This window comes from Brassica oleracea, chromosome C8, assembly GCF_000695525.1.
Source record: "Brassica oleracea var. oleracea cultivar TO1000 chromosome C8, BOL, whole genome shotgun sequence".
Taxonomy (NCBI): domain Eukaryota; kingdom Viridiplantae; phylum Streptophyta; class Magnoliopsida; order Brassicales; family Brassicaceae; genus Brassica; species Brassica oleracea.
This window is the reverse complement of record NC_027755.1, coordinates 36,233,505-36,252,232: the sequence shown is the minus strand read 5'-3', so window position 1 is coordinate 36,252,232 and position 18,728 is coordinate 36,233,505. Positions and strand designations below refer to the sequence as shown.

Here is an 18,728-nt window from a genome sequence, read left to right as displayed (position 1 = left end):
AAAAAAAAAAAAAATTGATGGCATTTTCGTAAATTATATGAACTTGTGGGGTGAATAGGGCAAAACCAATTTTCAAAAAAAAAAAAGATTAGTTTTGTGTTTGACTATAAGTTGTAGGTCAATTTTGCAAAAAGCCCAAAAATATTTGATAAAAGAAAGTCGACAGAAGTAACACTGCCTGGGAATGGAATTCTAAATCATCTAGTGGACAATGGAAGGAACAAGACAAAGATGTTTCTCCTGAGATATGCCTTTCAATTCTCAGTCCATACTATTTGGAGGGAGAGAAATGGGAGGAAACATGGTGAAGAACATCGGGCATCAGAGGTTCTGTTGAAGTTTATTGATGTTAGAATAAATAAAAAGGCAATCCAAGTCCCACATCGGATATTAGACAGAATAAAGTCTAATATATATAGCTGGTTCAATTCCACTTAGTATGAGGCCTTTTGGGAGTAACGATACAAAAACAAATCCGTGAGGGCTTATGCCTAAAGCAGACAATATCATACTAAGCGAGGGGTTGGACATCTGGTGATGGACATCTGGCTCTAGTTGAGCGGCTGGCCTCCAGCACGGGCATCCGGTCTGGCTCTAGTAGAGCATCTGGCCCAGGAGTGCATCTGGTCCGTCACAACAATTGACAAGGGCATAAGGAATCGTATCTCCTCACTGCGTGTTAGTGGAAGTCGACGCTATGCTACGCCAATGGCGTTATGGTTTGGAACCAGGGAGCAGAAGTGACGCTTGGAAAATTTCTGTTCTGATTTTAAGCATTCTCGTTATAGTTTAGAACAATTTATATAAACTGAAACACTTAGGTTGTAAAAAGGTTTTTTTTTGTTTGAATAAATTTAACATTCTTCAAAAAAAAAAAAAAAAAAAAAAAACCCTAAAACAATGATCATCATTAATCAAAGCTAATTAAATTTCAAAAAGAAACATGATGGAGAACTAGATAACAATAGCATATTGATATGATGTTTTTTTCAACAGGCGCTAGTAATAAAGTTGCCTTTGTCTGCCTAACTTAATGTTACAAACTCAAAGATTCCCTTAGATGATTCCTGAAATTGAGCCTGAATCTCAGCAAGAATCATCAGACTGAAACTATGTTCCCCAAGCTTTATTAGGTGAAAATAATCTTCCTAAGTAAGTGTTATTGGTTTATATATTTTGATTGATTTATAAATTCATATAGTATTTATAAATCCAAGTAAAATATGCAAATCCAGAGGTTTTTCCTCGGATTTGAATCTTTGTATTTTTAACTAAAAAATCCAAACAAATTTATTCAAATCCATTATAAAATCAAATATATTAGTAAATCCGTACGATGGAATAACACTTGATTTGATATAGAATTTATGAATCATTAAACCAATAACACATGATTTTAATACAGATTTGAAAATCACAGAATCAATAACACTAGATTTAGTTCGGATTTTCAAATCCATTAAAATACAACAAACAATAAACGCTAGTAAGAAAAAAAAATATCAATGAGACCTAACTACTACCTAATAAGAGAACCCCAAATGCAACGGTTGAACGTTGCAACAAGAGATCAAACAAGAATGATGAGTTAACTGCTAACATGCATGCACGAAGCTCAATCGCCAGATTTAACATTAGAAAAATCTAAGGTAATTGATTTTTTCACACTCTTAACTCTTCGTTTGATGATTAAGATCAAGGAGATACAAGTCACTGAGAAAATTAATGAATCTATAACTTGTAAATCGAAGCTCATTGATGATATAAAAGTGATCATTTATGAAAGACATTTCCCAGAACTAAATCATTTTCATAAATTCAAAAAAGAAAATTCGAATACGAAATTCAAGAGTTCCCTTCATCGATTTAATAGATTGAATTCAAAATTTTGAAAAATCCAGAAGTTGCAGAGTAAGTGAGTAACCCTAGATTATATTGAAACGTTTCACTTAGAGAAAAACACAAAGGTACATGTTTACCAAAAAAAAGGAAAATTAAAAATTGATTCACTAACCAGCCAATGCCAACCACCGAGACCGACAGCTTTTTTAACAACACCTTGGAGTCCAACAAGCACCGATTTCGTACGGTTGTTTCCAGTCACCACCACTTTCGTATGACGTGGCAATACCGATAGCTCCTCCTCGCTACTGCTCTCCCCGCAACAAAAGCTCTGTATCTTCCGTAATCCTGAGCTATACGCAGTTTCCAACATTCTTCTTCTCTGATCCGATTTATACTTCCTCCAAGTTCAGCTCTCAACCAAAAAAAAAAGGTTCAGCTCTCAACACTGCAACAAGATCGAAGATCATGTATTGTGAGAGAGGGTTAGTCAGATGATTGAATGCAAATTATTTAGTGTTTGTCCCAAAAGAAGAAGCAGAGAGTTAGAGAAAATAGGGAAAAGCAGAGAGAGAAACAGAGGAGTAGTAAAGAGGAGGAAGCGAGGGAAAGAGGAGAGAGAGAGTGAGAGTGATTATAAGTTACTAACCAATTATATCACGCCACGTAAGCATTGTACTGAAACTATGTACGGAAACAGAGCCCGTTTATATATTTATTTATTTAACCGTAGGGGTACTTTTCGTAAATTTTGATACTCAGCTGAACTGAATGGTTGACTCGTGTCTAATAAAGGTAGGGATGTTTGGGACCCGTTTTAGCAGTAAATGACGATTGTATCCTTCTTCAAGTATTTAAAATTACAAAGCTTTTTTTTTTGTTTTGCAACACTTTAGATCAATTATTTGGCCATAACTTGTATGGATGGGGTCATTGTCATAGCCACAGTTTACAATGTCCACCACCCCAACAAATAAAACCGTCCCCATCTCTGGGGAAACTATCAAAGCGACCCCTCACCAAACAACCTGCTTCAATTATTCAAAGCTTTTAATGCCTCACCCCATTCCCCCATTTATATACTTTTGGACCATAAAGCTATAAATAAATCTAGGGTCCAGAATAGGTTGTTTGAATTAAATGAACGTTGGTTTATCGGTAATGGTTTATCGGTAAATAGAGGATTAATTGTAGTAAGTTGTAAAACTTCCAGGGGTTTATCAGAAAGTTCTTATAAGTCTGTTGTCTTTTGCAGTTTGGAGGGTTTTGTTTGAAGCAGTGTGTATTATTATAATCCTCGTCATCAGGTTATAACTTCAAAATCAAACGGACACATACATCTTTACCGTGTTTAAATGTTATGTCTACCATGACTAGAGGTTAATGATTGTGGATAGTTTTCGAATTTTTCTTCTTGGGAACGCATGAATCGTTTCTATAGGAAGTCGAGCTGTTTAGTTTAACGAGAAAGATCTAAGTAGTGATGATTCTAGTTTGTTGGCCAAGTGTTGTGACGCTAAACTCTCTTTTGTTGAGCTTGGAGGAGTTTGGCAAGCTTCTTTGTATGAGATAACAATGAATAATCTACATTGCGATCATGAAGGTTTTGTCTCCTCTAGTTCACTTTGCTAATTACTATTTGAAAGCAATGAATTTGATGATGTGAATGTTCTTATGGGTGTTTTTTGTGGTCTTAATTGGTTGCTCAACTGACAAATGCAGTATCAGAGAGTGTTTTAATTTAAATGTTATATAAACTAGTATCAAACGAGACAGAAGTTTTCTGGCTCAGTTGATTGGTCCTAATGTATCTTACGTTATATATGATGCTAAACCTTAACAAGGCTTCAATCTTATTGTTATTGATCCGCTCTGGTCCATCATAAATCGTCATGAGTATCTTCTATTAGGCTACCAATATACCGAAGTAAGTCATTTGCTTGTCTTTGTTACTGATATAAATATGTGAAAGGAACTTCTGTTTGAACAGCCTGCAGGACCAAAACTTATATAATATGTCATAGCCTGCAGGACCAAAACATAGGTCAGATTTTAATTACTTGGACAATAACAAATTAACCATAGGCATTCCTGGAGATTTTTGGAGGAAACCCCCAATTTGAGGTATACTTCAACAGCTTTGATCCATCTTCATCAAACTTAAGAGCATGATGCAGTTTGTTTATATTCTTGCTATACAAGTTCATTGACTCTCTTCTCAGTTGGACCTTTGTCTAGAGATACAAATGAAACATGTTCCCGGATCTCAACCTGCTCAGTGGCTTAAGGTATTTGCTAAAGAAATGGCAGCTGGATGGACCTCTTGGGGAAACAACCGCTCCACTTCTAGGATTCGAGATACTTCTTATAAGACTAGTGGGGTGCATCAATATGTTTTGGCCAAAAGAATACTGGGGCCAAATTTCATGGTGGGGAGTGAGGACAGTGAGGAGACCTTTGGGAAGCATCAGAAGGTATTGTTTGTTAAACGACATGGCTTGAAGGAGCAAAGGAGCCAACATTTAGAATCTGACGAGAAGCCTGACAAAACTACCTTTAGATTATTGTCTCATATGTTACAATCATCTTTGTTTTGACATCACTGTACCATCAATTTAGTAAGCTATTTTTTTCTCCTGTCACCGCAGATGTTTCAAATATATGTATTTCATCCAGTACAGTAAGATCACATACTATATTAATATGATAATATCACACAATTCGTTAGATTTAATTTATTTTAATAACAAAATATGAATAACTAAAGGCAAAAGCGTGTAAAATGAATTCAATAAAGTGACTGCGCGTTGCAAGATCATACCTGCTTTGATGGGTCAATGTGTGGGGGCAAATCCACTATCTCATTTTCCTACTATGATCCCCTATTGCTATGTTCAATGAACCATGCAATTTTCAAAAAGAAAAAAACATGAAAACTAAAGAAAATCATGACCATTGAAGAGAATGGTCCAACAATGATTCCAAGTAAAGTTGATATGCTTACAAATATTGTAGCTATTCCAAACGTAAAGGTTTCCTGTGTTGTGTGAATAATTGCTATGTAAGTACAAATATTAACGATATTCCAAACATTTTCTTGTCATGTTCAATGAACTAATATCTAGGCATATACGATTCGATTTAATTGAAAAACTTGGTCACTCGTCTGGACCGTCATTAGGTCTATACGATCCGCCTCGAGGGAAACTCAGTTGAGAAATTTGACAAGTAACGCAATTTATCGTCCAGATCTTCAAATCTTTAGTTCTTAATAAATGGGGAACATGCATGAGATGACGAGTGTTATGACAATCTATAAAACAATTTGGTTGTTCTACTCGCACAGCGTAATTTGTATATAAGCTTAACATCTTACTGGTGGCATTGACGGGGATCTTGGCCGACTGTATTCTATTGTTTCGTATGTATCAATTAAACAATTATTTAACTTACTAAGGATGCAAACAAAGTAAAAGAAAAGAAAAAAAGCAATCATTGGATGGACAGAACATGATAATATACAGATTACAGACACACTAACCAGGACAAAAGGGAGCCTTTCTTTTGTTTTGTTCACACTAGTCTCTATAGTGACAATTAAAATTTTAATTAACCAAAATTCATTAACGTTTATGAGGCTTAAAACAATTTGTTTTCTATTAACATGTCTGAAAAAAAAACAATCAGATGGGGTGTTTGCCGGTCGCACGTCTAAGGGCCCCACTTAAACAATGGCCCACACATGTCTCTCCATCTTTTCTCTGTATAACCTCTGGTCAGTTTACACAGATCGAGAAAGAAACATGCATAAACGTACTAAAACTTCGACTGATCAACTGCGCAAAACATCACAGTAAATTACGTACGCCACAGCTAATCTCACCATTCAGATTGACACTTGGCTGATTTAAATCAGATCACCCTTCATTCAGTTTTTACTTTTTGTCCTTTTAATAACGAAAAAGATTCTTGTAATAACTCCACTGAAGAAAAAAGCTTATTCCTCGTGAGTACTAACTTCAGCTGAATCAAACTTCCGTGTGTATCAGAAGAACATGACGTCTGAGGGAGCGATGTTGACGTCCGCAGCAGCGATGGCGACGAGACGGAAGCCGTCGTGGAGAGAGAGGGAGAACAATAGGAGGAGGGAGAGGAAAAGAAGAGCTGTAGCGGCGAAGATTTATAACGGTCTCAGAGTTCAAGGTAACTTCAATCTTCCCAGGCATTGTGACAACAATGAAGTGCTTAAAGCTCTGTGTTCCGAAGCTGGTTGGGTGGTCGAAGAGGACGGAACCACTTATCGCAAGGTGAGTTAAATCTGAGTTATTGGTGGATGTTTTGATGTTGAATATGCCTTACTATATTTAGATCTCTCCCTTAGCTTTACATAGTATTTACTGCTCAATTTCATTAGCTTTGATTTTAGATTTTTGGACGATTTTAGAAATTATTTATAATCCAGTGGAACTGAACCTGGAAGAAACCGAACAAAACCAAACGGACTTCGACCCAAAAATTAGTAAAATCTGAATAAAACTTATGAATATAGTACCAACGATTGGATCGAACCCGAATGGGACACCGAAACGCTCATGCCTAAAGACATTACTAAAAACCTTGACAAAATTTACACCAAGTCAAAAAGTTTATGGTGGGCAAGTGACCCTTCCAAACACAACTTACGTTCGCCACTGGAGCCTTTATAGTGCATCTACAAATCTCAGTCATTACATATGTTAATGTTTGAGAACTAACTGGTATTTTCAGGGACATAAGCCTCTTCCTGATGACATGGCTGGATCATCTTCTCGTGCCACTCCTTACTCTTCTTATAACCAAAGTCCTTTTGAAAGTCCCATACTTTCTTACCAAGTCAGCCCGTCATCTTCTGCATTCCCGAGCCCTTCTCGTAGTGGCGACACACACAACATCTCCACCATCTTCCCTTTCCTCAGGAACGGTGGGATTAATCCTTCATCGCTTCCTCCACTTAGAATCTCAAACAGTGCTCCTGTCACTCCACCTGTCTCATCCCCACCTTCTAGAAACCCTAAGCCATTACCCACTTGGGAGTCTCTTACCAAACAGACCATGGCCAATGCTGCTAGACAATCAGTGTCATCTTTTAACTACCCGTTCTACGCTGTATCTGCACCAACGAGCCCCACTCATCATCGCCAGTTCAATGCACCGGCTACTATACCTGAATGTAATGAGTCTGACTCTTCCACTATTGATTCGGGTCATTGGATAAGCTTTCAAAAGTTCTCACAACAGCCGTTCCATGGCGGCTCTTCAGTTTCACCCTCTCCAACCTTCAATCTTGTCAAACCTCCCTTACCACAACAATTATCTCCAAACACTTCAGCAGCCCAAGAGATTGGTCAAAACAGCCAAGTTAAGCCATGGGAAGGGGAGAGGATCCATGATGTGGCTATGGAGGATCTTGAGCTCACACTTGGGAACTCTAAAGATCGTAGCTGAGATGAAGACCAAAAGAACCCGTTGTGCCATGTTGAAAGAGAGGATTGGAGTATCATCGAGTGTGTGTCCAAAAGCTTTATATTTGTAGATAAAATGTGTCGTAAGATGTATTTTCTACTATCGTTCCTTTTAGATCTTGTAAAACATTACAAATATTTTATTACAAATATTACAAATATTTTATTACTAAGTGGCTTCAACTGGAACATATATCATTTTTTAGTCGAGATTAAGTCGTTTCGAAGAGAAGAGACGCTCACTCCGATCCGGGTCTGATCTACATGAAGCATATATCATTCAAACTTGAGATATACCAGACTTTGATACAGAGAAGTAAAAGAAGACTTGAGAGTTAGCTATAAGTTACACAATATGCACAATACAACAAGAAAAAAGAGTTAAACATTGAAACAATTAAGGAAAAGTAAAATTAGAATCACAAAATGTCAAGAAACTGTGAAAACTTTAGAGCCTACACTGCTTTTCAAGTGAATGTTCATTCAAAAAAAACCATCAGGTAAGCTATCAAGTGCGTCTTGCTTACCGTTTACGTAGAATTCAACCACAGCTTGCATTCTATTAAGCTTATCTGGATGGTAATTCACATGAACAATCACCGATTTCACCTTCTTCTTCAGTTCCTCATTCTTGAACAGAACCTTACTGTTCATAAACTCATACATATCCATCACTCTCTTGGAAGCATGCAGACCAATGTACTCAGGATGCGAAGGATAATACAACTCCTCATTAAAAAACGGCTTGGTCCCACAGTTGTGCCTTGGAGAGCCTATCCGTGTAAGCTACACGGTCCAGCAGCTCTATTGGTGGAGCCGTGGGCCTTAGATAGAAAGACCCTGAATTGAAAACCCATATCCTCATTGTATGGACCTTAAACACAAAGAAAGTGATGAACTTTAAACCCTAAAATCTTTAAACCTCAATATCGAGTACCTGGACGCGTTCGTTAACTTACGCAACCGATGATGATGCCGACGGAGCTGTTGGATTCTATCTCTACGACCCATCATTTGGCCGTTGACTTTCTCCCCCTCTCTTAAGTCTTAACTAAGCGAGATCAAAAGAGGAGACGAAGAAGCTAAACTGTAATGAATTAATGATTCCTTCTCTGATTGTGCAATGTGGTGGATCAGAGAAGAGTATTTTCATTGGTGGTCTTGGTGTCAGAGTTTTCACAACATATCAATGCTTACACATGGCCAAAGTCCACCAAATTTTGTATACTATAAAATCAATATAAAGACCAACCAAGAAAGAAAATTGTTTAGTGGGCAAACAAAATCGTTTGTATCAACCATTACTGTGTGTTCGGTCTTTGGAAAGGAGAAATGTGAAATGAGGAGAAAGAGAACTGTCTGAATAGCCGAGGAGACTGCCTACCGATTAACCAATTCATCGAAGACTATCAATCTTTTAGTCTTTGATAGATATGGTCTAAGACGCAGGCAAGTCATCCTTGGCTACCACACAACTTCTCATTCTTCATGTCACCATTTCTCTTTTAGTTTTTCTCTTTCTTATGATGTTGTTGATGAGTACACTCTAATAATCTGTGTATATATAGACATGGCGATATGAACATGGAGTGGACACTGATATGTTTGACCCAACATGTGTGCATGGGCAATGTTGGAATATGTTCTTAAAGATTTGGTAATTGGATGGTCTCCACTCTCCAGTGTAACAAGTTGGTGAACCATATACTAATATTCGTACTTAATATTAGCTATGTATCTGATTGTTAGTTAGAGCTTAGAAGAACGGTGTTTAAGTATTGGAGATCTATATTCAAATGTCATATATATAATGTTTAGAAGACACAAAAATGATTTACAGTGATATAGTCAAATATGATATACAAGCAGTGGCGAAGCTAGTAAGAGGATCGAGGGTGCAATACAACGATCATTAATTATAGATGCACACACATGGTATTTTTTCAGTCCTCGCCCCTATAACTAATTAAACGTTTAGTCATCTAGATAGATGGACGGCATGTGAATGATTTGTTATGTGTTTGTCTTAAGTTCATCATTGTTTTGTTCGTTCGTGGACCACCTTTTACTTATTCGCCCAAAACGGTATCATCTCCTTTTGGTTATTGGATGTCAAACCATTTTATTGTTTAATTTATATCAGTATAAAAAGGACACAAGGGAAGAAAATATGCTTTGAAGCCTAATCATCACTATCGGGTAAATACACTTTTTCTTACTAGTTGACTACTAGTGTAATCGGGACCATAAAGATAAGAAAATTTATAAAAGTTATGATGCCATATGAATTTGTGTAGTAGACAGGGAATATATGGAGCTTTCTTATATGAAAATAGAAATTCTAGAATTATTATTCCTATATCTTTCAAAGTTAGCTAGAAAGAATGTACCATCGTGGGAGATGTTAGGAACGAAAGCTGTTGCCATATCTAGGTAGGATATACCTTCTTTTCCTTCTAGGTAGGATATACCTTCTTAGACCATATCTAGGTAAGAACCCAAACTCCCTGCTGGGACAAACGCTTCTGAATAAGTACTGTCGTACTGAAAACATCCTTGAATGCTCCGCTCCAAATTCTGCTTCGCATGGTTGGAGAGGTATCCTCGCGGGATGTGATCTCTTGAAGCAAGAGCTCGGCTGGGTAATTGGTGACGGTCACTCGGTCAGTGTGTGGAGTGATAACTGGATGTCAACAACACAGCAGCTGTGCCCGATGGGTCCCCCAACTGCCGAGTCCCAAAACATGAAGGTTCAGGAGCTGTTTATCCCTAACTCGACCACATGGGACGTAGATAAGCTCAAGACCTACTTACCTCAGTATGAGGTCATCATCAGGAAAATTGTCCCAAGCTCTCAAAATATGAAAGACGAGATAGTGTGGCTCTTCGAAAAATCTGGGAGCTACTCGTCCAAGACAGGGTACGCAGCGGCAAAACTGAACATAGCAGAGGGTCATCAAGATTTCAATTGGAGGAAATGTGTCTGGAACGTAGTGTGCTCCCCTAAGATCCGACAATTCCTTTGGAAAACCAAGCACAACGCCTTGGCGGTAGGTGAATCTCTCCTTAAGCGGGGACTGCACGTTGATGTTTCTTGTAAGCGTTGTGGGGCTAGTGAGTCTGTTCTTCATGTCATGTTCCAATGCCCTTTTGCAAGGAGAGTGTGGGACAGTTGCCCTGCCATGTTCGTTCCTGCACCTACTGGTATTCAATCCATGGATGATCTCCTAAAAGCTTGTACCAGAATAGTTACTCTTCCCTCGGTGGGAGTGACTGTTCCACTCTATCCTTGGATGATGTGGGTGCTATGGACAAGTAGAAACCAGTTATGCTTTGAGGATAAGTCTTTTTCGGAAACAGAGGTGCTAGCTAAAGCAATCAAAAATGCCAGGGAATGGCAAGATGCTAAAGCAGGCATAAAGAGTCCCTCTGATTCGCCTAAAGACTGTCGAAGAACTGAAGTACATACCCAACCGCCTTTGCTACCTCAGGTTGATGAAAATGTCTTCTCTTGTTACTCTGATGCAGCGTGGAACAGCTCATCTTGTGCGGGAGGTCTGGGTTGGATTTGCTATAAGCCTGATGGATCTATGCTAGTACAGGGCTCGACTTCAGCTGCAGTGGTGGCCTCGGTTATTATGGCAGAAGCATTGGCACTAAAGGCAGCGATGGAAGCTGCGATTTCGCATGATGTAAAAGACTTGGTTTGTTTCTCTGATTCAAAAAGTCTCATCTCTCTTATCACAGGAAACAAGTCTGTGGTTGCACTGCAGGGAATTCTCCATGACCTCGGCGTGTTGAGTCTCTCCCTGTCATCTATCTCCTTTAAATTTGTTAATCGTAACGGTAACCTGGTTGCTGATCGTTTGGCCAAGGAGGCCCTGTTTTTGCTTCAAAACACTCTATTTGGAGTTGTAAACTCTATTTAAGTTAATGAAGAAGAAGTATGGTTTGATCAAAAAAAAAGGACTTGATATTACAATAATATATGCATCGCCAGTGAGTCTTCTTGTGTATGACACTTATACTATATATGGTTGGTTTTTGGTCGAGCCTAATGAAACATTCGTTATAGGATCCAAAAATTATAGATAAATGTTCAAAACAAAAATTTGAGGTCTCCAATTTTTTTTTTAAATAAATAAAAATTTATTTGATATCTTTAATAAATCATCTATGATCCTCAAAATATTCTTTGATAGTACATGGGACAGCTAGCCTATTAATCAAGTATATAAATGTAATACTAGTGTGACGTAGATATATTTACACAATTCGTTGATATTTAAGTTCAAAATGATTTTTAAATTTATGATCGATGTTAGTTATTACTTGATTAGAATCTATTAATCGAAAAACTAGTTCTGTTTGTAGCTGATCACTCTCCTTTATTTTTGCTATCGGCTCAGTTATCTAGTTCAAAAAGACGGGAAGAGTGGATGTTTTTAAGAGCATTTTCATCCGATCCGGTTAGAACTACATGGGATGTAGCTGATCAGTGTGATCATGTTTGACAATATTCTATACAGAATTTCATTTATATACAACACAACACGGAAATCTTTGCAGTCAGTACGTGGAAAATTGATCAGTTTATGTATTCCACTTAGTGGTCCATGCTTTAAGGACTGGTCCGAAATCCAAAAGTCAGCTTAGCTAGCTAATAGTATACTTCTTCCTCCATTCCACGCGAAAATAGATTTTTTAATATTTTCACACATATTAAGAAAACACATTAAACTATTATAATAAATGTAATGTATTCTGTAATTTTCAATTTTTAATAACTTTTAACTAATAGTAATTCAATAAAATCAATTAATTTTACAATTTTTTCATAGAAAATACAAAAAATACATCTTTGTGAAACAAATTTTTTTCTAAAAAAATTATATTAATGGAACGGAGGGAGTGCTGTTTATTTAGCTCTAGACTTTATAGGGCAGGCATGCTATAGGGATAAACAAGTTACCATGAGTTTTGCGGTTGTCTAGTTTACCGCACCGATCGAGATCATTAAACGATTATCTTTGTACGCGCATACATCTGACTGATCAAGGACCTTGGTTCAAGGAGAAATCATTATAGACGTGAAGGTTTTATGCATGTCAAAACAAAGCCTATATTTGTCCCATGAGATGATCAATTACCAAGAAAAGATAAATCTAAAGTATTTCTGAAAAGTAAATCAAAACGGTCAATGATATACGCTTGATATTAATCGAATATTCGTAGACTCATTTCCGGCCTAAAGTTTACATGTGGATGATTCTTTATGAATATGTTATTGTTAGTTTCCACCACAAGTATATATAAATTTTTATGCATCATTTTGCTTATATGTAGATGCTCTTTTTTTTTTATATTCAGAAAAAAAAATAGAGCGCGTTCTACATAGAAGCAAAATCCAGTAAATTTGATTTTTACATTTACTGTCTGTTTTCTTTGGGTATTTCAAATATGTCTATTTCTCGTCATTTTAAACTTTATTTACACACATAATTTTTTTTAATTTCGAGAGGTTTTGGCAATATGGATATTTTTTGGGCGTAAATGAATTGGACTGAGGCGTTTCGGCTTAAGAGCCCAATAGCCAATTATAATAAAGACCAGCCCGTTTAAACACAACCCTAGCTAGGGTTGTCAGCTCCTCGCTATATATACTCCTTTTTTAAGAAGACCAATAAGTGAAACATCTTCTGTAGCTCGGTCGCTGTTCTTTTGATCAATTTATTTGAAAGGGTTTGTTTTGCTTTGTTTGTTCTTCATGTGGTTTTCTATCCTTCTCTCTATTTTTGAAACGTAAAATAGAGAAATTAGGGGTTTCCAATGGCAAGTGATGAGTATTTTATCTTATTCTACACACAGATTTATCAGTGTTGACAAACAATCTCTATTTATTATCTGATGCCATAACCAAAAAAAATTTCTTTCCATCGTTTTAACATCCTTCCAATGTTTAATACTTTGTTAATAAATCCGATATTAGAGGTTCATTGGAGTTTATCAATCAAGATTTCAGTAATTAAATTCATGTTTGCTTGAATTTTTTTTTTTTTCTTGATGGCCTATTTTGGGAAGTCAAAATTCCTGTGAATTTATGAGTAAGAGAGTTGAGTTGTGAAGAATATGGACAGTGATGAGAATAGCAGACGGGCGGTCTGAAATTGATGTCGTGTTGAATGTCTGCCTTTTGCTATATTTAGCATCTCTGAGTCATTCGCCAATACTTAATATCTCGACAATTGGATTATAACTAATCACTGAGTAAATTGGTTACAAGTTCAGGATCTCTAATCTCGCATCTAAACCAACCACAAAGGCAAATTATCTGCTTTGAATCCTTGACATTATCGACCACTGAATTAATACTAATAGTAATAGAACACAATGACTTCCTTATCCACCGTCTAGTTCCCCCTCTTAAGTCTGGGTCTACTTCGGCCCAGCCTAATCGTCTTCGAGTTAGCCCACGAGAATAGCAGAAATATTTTCTTGCATATGAAAATAAAAAAAAATGTGTGCACAAAATAACGTTTGATTAATGATAAAAAAATCACGCGCGAACGTTTTAACCGCCATTTATCGTTTTAACCGTTATTGCATACGTTAAGCTTATAGTATAGTTTTACATTAATACTACCGTACGTATGATTTGCAACCTAGAGATATAAGCCTTCGATTAATAAGTAAACCACTATTAGTATAATCTCTTTATCTGCCATGATAAAAAGCTTGTAGACTTGACCGGCCAAGACCTTGGAGGCCTTAAAGTGGAAATATCTTAGAGCTGTAAAATTCTGGAGTTTGAGTAGATATGAAAAGCATTTTAAGTATGAGTTAGTAACCTTGTTGGTTGTGTTCAACAGGTAGAAAGATCGCTTCAACTCAATGAATGGCTTGAAAATTCCCTTATCAACATGAAAGTAAATAACAAGAATCACATACACACTGACACCACCAAGCGTTTGGTTTTGCATATCTTATTCACTTAAAAGCTAGGGAAATGAATATTTTCATTTTAAGGGACGGGACCATGTGTTTTAACTTTTAAGCAAGGGCTCAACATCTAACGAGGAAGACGAAGCAACAGTACTAGAGGCTGGACCTGTAATACCAATGGTCCACGAGTCAGCCATGACTATCATATCCATTCCTTCTTCCTCCTCATCATCACCATTGTCAATTTCCGTCTTCACCTCTTGAGATGAAGATATCTTCTCTAACTCGGCAAACACTTCTCTCATATATGGCCGCTTCTTTCCCTTTGAATTCAAACATCTCCTTGCTAGATTTGCCACTGCCATCACTTGTTCCGGTTTGCATGCATCTCTTATTCGAACATCCATAATATCAAAGAATTTGTCCTCCTTCATGGCAGCTCTGAAATGATCCGCCAAGCCTTTTATTTCTTGAGTATTAGAAAGCGTTAGCACAGGCTTCTCTCCTGTGATAAGCTCAACGAGGACGACCCCAAAGCTATAAACGTCACTCTTATCGGTGTATTGGCTGGATCCGTAGTACTCTGGATCCACGTATCCCACTGTACCTGAAACAAGTGTTGTCCAGTGAGTTTGATCTACCGTTACTGTTCTTGAAGTACCAAAATCTGACACCTTGGCTCGATACTTCTCGTCTAGTAATATGTTAGTTGACTTGACATCTCGATGATAAATTGGAGAAGACGCAGCAGAATGTAGATACGAAAGAGCTCCTGCTATATCAACAGCAATGTGTAGTCATCAGATTCTTCATGGATATGCTGGAAAAGGTTACCGTTGGGGATAAACTCATAAACCAGAACGGGAACTTCTGTCTCAAGGCAACATCCCAAGAGCTTGACAACATGTCTATGGTTAACCTGGGAGAGAATGACAACCTCGTTGATGAACTCTTCTAGTTTGTCTTCATCCACTGCTTTGGATTTCTTGACAGCAACCGTCCTGCCATCTACAAGCATTCCCTTGTCCGAGTATCCTGTTTTCGCTGAAGTTTTCAGTGGCTTTTTCAAGCTCTCTCGAGGTGAATATTTTTGTCTTTTCGACGTTACTTTCTCTTGTGTTTAGTTGTTGTTGCAATAATAGTCCCCCGTTACGTTTGAAACACTTCCTTTTCTTCTGAGTGATCCTTCTCTTCTTAAGAAATTTTCTCAACCACCAAACTCCACTTACTAGGACTAAGATGCCGAAACCTGAACCTACTCCTGAAAACGAAACAAATGACGGTTTGTTGATCACCATTCTTATTCACACTGATGAATGATTCTGAAGATACATTTACCTATCAGTATCGCCACAGTCTTCTTTGCAACGCAATCAACACCTCCAGGCTCATTTACGCAAGTTTGGCTTTTTTGGCAGTATCGGCCCTCTCCAGAGCTTAGAAGGCATTCATTGACATCTGGATAGTGGATACGAAAGATCATGGAAATTTTAATTAGCTTATGATTTTTAGACGTGTAACTAGACGAAGTATGTAAGAACATTTATATTCTTATATGATCTATGTGTCTTTTGGTTTGATTATTTTCTTGAATGCTAGTATTAAATATGATATTGTGATGGATCGGTTTCGAGTAAAATCATTAGAATTCGATTGTATTGATAAAATGATGCATCTTTTTTTGTCTCTCTTAGTCATTATATAAGAAACACTTCATATAACACACAATAAATCACATAGAATAATCGCATGAAAGAAAGATTGTGTTTAAAGATTTAGATTCTTTCTCCATGAAAAAAATCACTAAAGTGAAAAGTAAAGGAAAGAAAAAATCAATTGAATACTTGAATCCATAATTCCAATTCAAGATGGGGATAATTAGAAACATGTTAGATTTGAGCATAAACAAGTATCCCATGTTTTGAGTACGTTGCACAGAAGCTTCATCGGACATTCACTTCCCGCTTCGGAACCAGAATTGGAATTGGAATCTAGTGAAAGCTTACGTAATCTCGCTTCCAAAATGCTTCTAAAATATTCTCTTTAAAAACATGTTGGAAGCTAATGATTCAATTTTGGAATGACGCTTCCATTCTAAAAAAAAAAACACAATATCTTATATCAATAAAAATATAAAATTATAGTTTTTATTTTATATAAAATCTAAATTTTAATAATATTGAATAGAGAGAATAGAAATATACAAATATTAAAACTAATACTATAAATTATCTTTATGCATTAAGGTTTTTATTAAAGATAAATCATATATTCAAATATAATATGTCAATTAATTATAAAGTATTAAAATAATTAATATAATAATTTGTTTTAAATTTAATTTATATGTATTTTTACAGTTTTAATATGAAATCATTTCAAAATTATTACAAATGAATACATGCTTTATTTTAAATTTAAATCATATAATATTTAGTTCTAGATTTTTTAAAAAATTCTTATATATGTGTGTATATATATATATGGATACGCTTCCAACACATACCCGCTTCTTAATTTTTATAAAAATCTCGCTTCTGCGCTTCCATATGTTTCCGCTTCCACGTATCTGCTTCCGTTTCCATTTAACACGGTAGAGATTTTGATTTTGAAAGTTATTTAATATTTTAAACAACTTGCCTGATATTGAAAGCTTTATTAGTTGTGACCGTTATAAAAATATATATTATTATATACAAAACATGTTCAGAACTAATACAAATGTATAAAAATTAAAATCTTAAAGTAAAATCAAGATGAATATTTTTTTTTAATTTATTCATTGGTTTAATAATCAAATTTACATTAAGAAGTAAAAACCATGGTGAATGATTAGATATTTTTTTTCAAAAACTAGAATACAATTTTTACGGATACAACTCACCCAATCATTCACAATTTTTTTTTACAAAATCTAAAATAAATTGGCAAATTTTAGCTTTTATAGCTTTACAAAACCATAAATTCTCTAAAATTTATACTTATCGAGATAAATGATTTTGGATTAGATTTAATTATAGAAATCATAAAAATGTTTTATACTGTAGACATTGAAGATTTGTAATCCTAACAAGATGTTTAGAGCAATTATATATTGGTGGTAGGTATCTCAATGAATATCTAAGTATTAAAAAATTAAAATAAATTGCGAAAGTTGAATAGAAAAACTTAGGAGGTGTTATTGGTTTATATATTTTGATTGATTTAGAAATCCATATAGTATTTATAAATCCAAGTAAAATATGCAAATCCGGAGGTTTTTCCTCAAATTCATTCAAATCCATTATAAAATCAAATATATTAGTAAATCCGTACGATTGAATAACACTTGATTTGATACAGAATTTATGAATCATTAAACCAATAACACATGATTTTAATACAGATTTTGAAAATCATAGAACCAATAACACTAGATTTAGTTCGAATTTTCAAATCTATTAAAATACAACAACCAATAACCTCTACTTAAAAGAGTGGAGAGATGAATAGCACATATTCTCGTTTGAAAAACTGGAAAAAAAAACTTGAAATACTCTCATACATATGTTGCTCATATTATCTTGAATTGATTTATAATTTAATTATTAAATAAATTCTATCAAAAACTAATATTTTATCTATTGTAGAATTAGAGAATATGATGTATTTTTGTATTGTGTCTTAATGATTTACAAGATAGTCTTACATATACACAGGATCGTTAGATCTATTTCAACTAGGAAAATAATTTATCTAAACCTTATGATATATATCTAAAATCATCTAATCCTTATCAAAATATGATTTACATAATACTATTCGGTTTAGGTTTCATAGACATGGGCTTCGCTTGATAATTAAATTTCAACAGTCCGTAGTTGGTTCGATACACATCTTGCTCTCCCATAAATCTACCTCTGGGACGGATCCAGATATCCGGGAAATTTAGGGTATCCGTATTCGGATCCGTGGATTTAATATCCGGATTTGGATTCGTGGTTTTCGGATATCCGGGTTTCGGATATCCGTCTCGATATTCTATTATCCGCGGATATCCGGATCTGAATCCGGATCCGTCAAAATAATTAAAAATATTTTTTTTAACAAAAAATACTAATTTTTATAATATAATACATAAATTAAATATTTATAAATATATTTATATATGTTTATAATATTGTAAAAACTAAAATATAATATTATAAGATTAATTCATGTATAAATATTAATATATCAAATATAAATATTAATAAAATTTAAAAATTTAATGTATTTTAAAAATACGGATCCGGATCCGGATATCCGGACCTAAAAATTAAGATATCCGGATCCGGATTCGGTTTGCACGGATCCAAGATTTTACTATCCGGATTCGAATCCGGACACCCCGGATATCCTATTTTTGGAGCGGATCCGGAGCGGATCTCGGATCGAATCTGGATCTCGGATAATAAGTCCCAG

At 35.6% G+C, this 18,728-nt stretch overlaps 2 protein-coding genes and 1 pseudogene across 7 annotated transcripts in view; 1 reads left to right on the top strand and 2 right to left on the bottom strand.

Annotated features, from left to right (window-relative positions):
- The window catches only part of LOC106307798, a 6,625-nt gene extending 4,184 nt beyond the window's left edge, over nucleotides 1–2,441 (bottom strand). For all 4 annotated transcript variants that reach the window (XM_013744855.1, XM_013744856.1, XM_013744857.1 and 1 more), the window contains exon 1: nucleotides 2,015–2,441. In XM_013744855.1, the coding sequence (XP_013600309.1) occupies nucleotides 2,015–2,215 (201 nt within the window). In that variant the 5' untranslated portion in view covers nucleotides 2,216–2,441. The remainder of the gene's footprint in view (nucleotides 1–2,014) is intronic.
- Nucleotides 2,442–5,602: 3,161 nt separating this feature from the next.
- Nucleotides 5,603–7,512, top strand: LOC106307590 (protein BRASSINAZOLE-RESISTANT 2-like). 3 transcript variants are annotated; one of them, XM_013744581.1, is made up of 3 exons: nucleotides 5,603–5,695; nucleotides 5,892–6,149; nucleotides 6,610–7,512. In XM_013744581.1, exons 2-3 carry the CDS (start codon nucleotides 5,898–5,900, stop codon nucleotides 7,324–7,326), a joined length of 969 nt encoding a protein of 322 aa, XP_013600035.1. In that variant the 5' UTR covers nucleotides 5,603–5,695; nucleotides 5,892–5,897; the 3' UTR covers nucleotides 7,327–7,512. The 3 variants fall into 3 exon arrangements, with proteins under 3 accessions (XP_013600035.1, XP_013600036.1, XP_013600037.1); XM_013744582.1 differs by having other exon boundaries at nucleotides 5,637–5,704; XM_013744583.1 differs by having other exon boundaries at nucleotides 5,642–5,695; nucleotides 5,895–6,149.
- Nucleotides 7,513–14,364: 6,852 nt separating this feature from the next.
- Nucleotides 14,365–18,728, bottom strand: part of LOC106310886 — a 7,593-nt pseudogene continuing 3,229 nt past the window's right edge.

What these genes read in the sequence shown, in the direction of transcription:
- LOC106307590 (XM_013744581.1), top strand. Translation starts at nt 5,898, where the DNA reads ATGACGTCTGAGGGAGCGATGTTGACGTCCGCAGCAGCGATGGCGACG. An exon ending in ACGGAACCACTTATCGCAAG is followed by an intron (nt 6,150 to 6,609) that starts GTGAGTTAAATC and finishes TGGTATTTTCAG; the next exon opens with GGACATAAGCCTCTTCCTGA.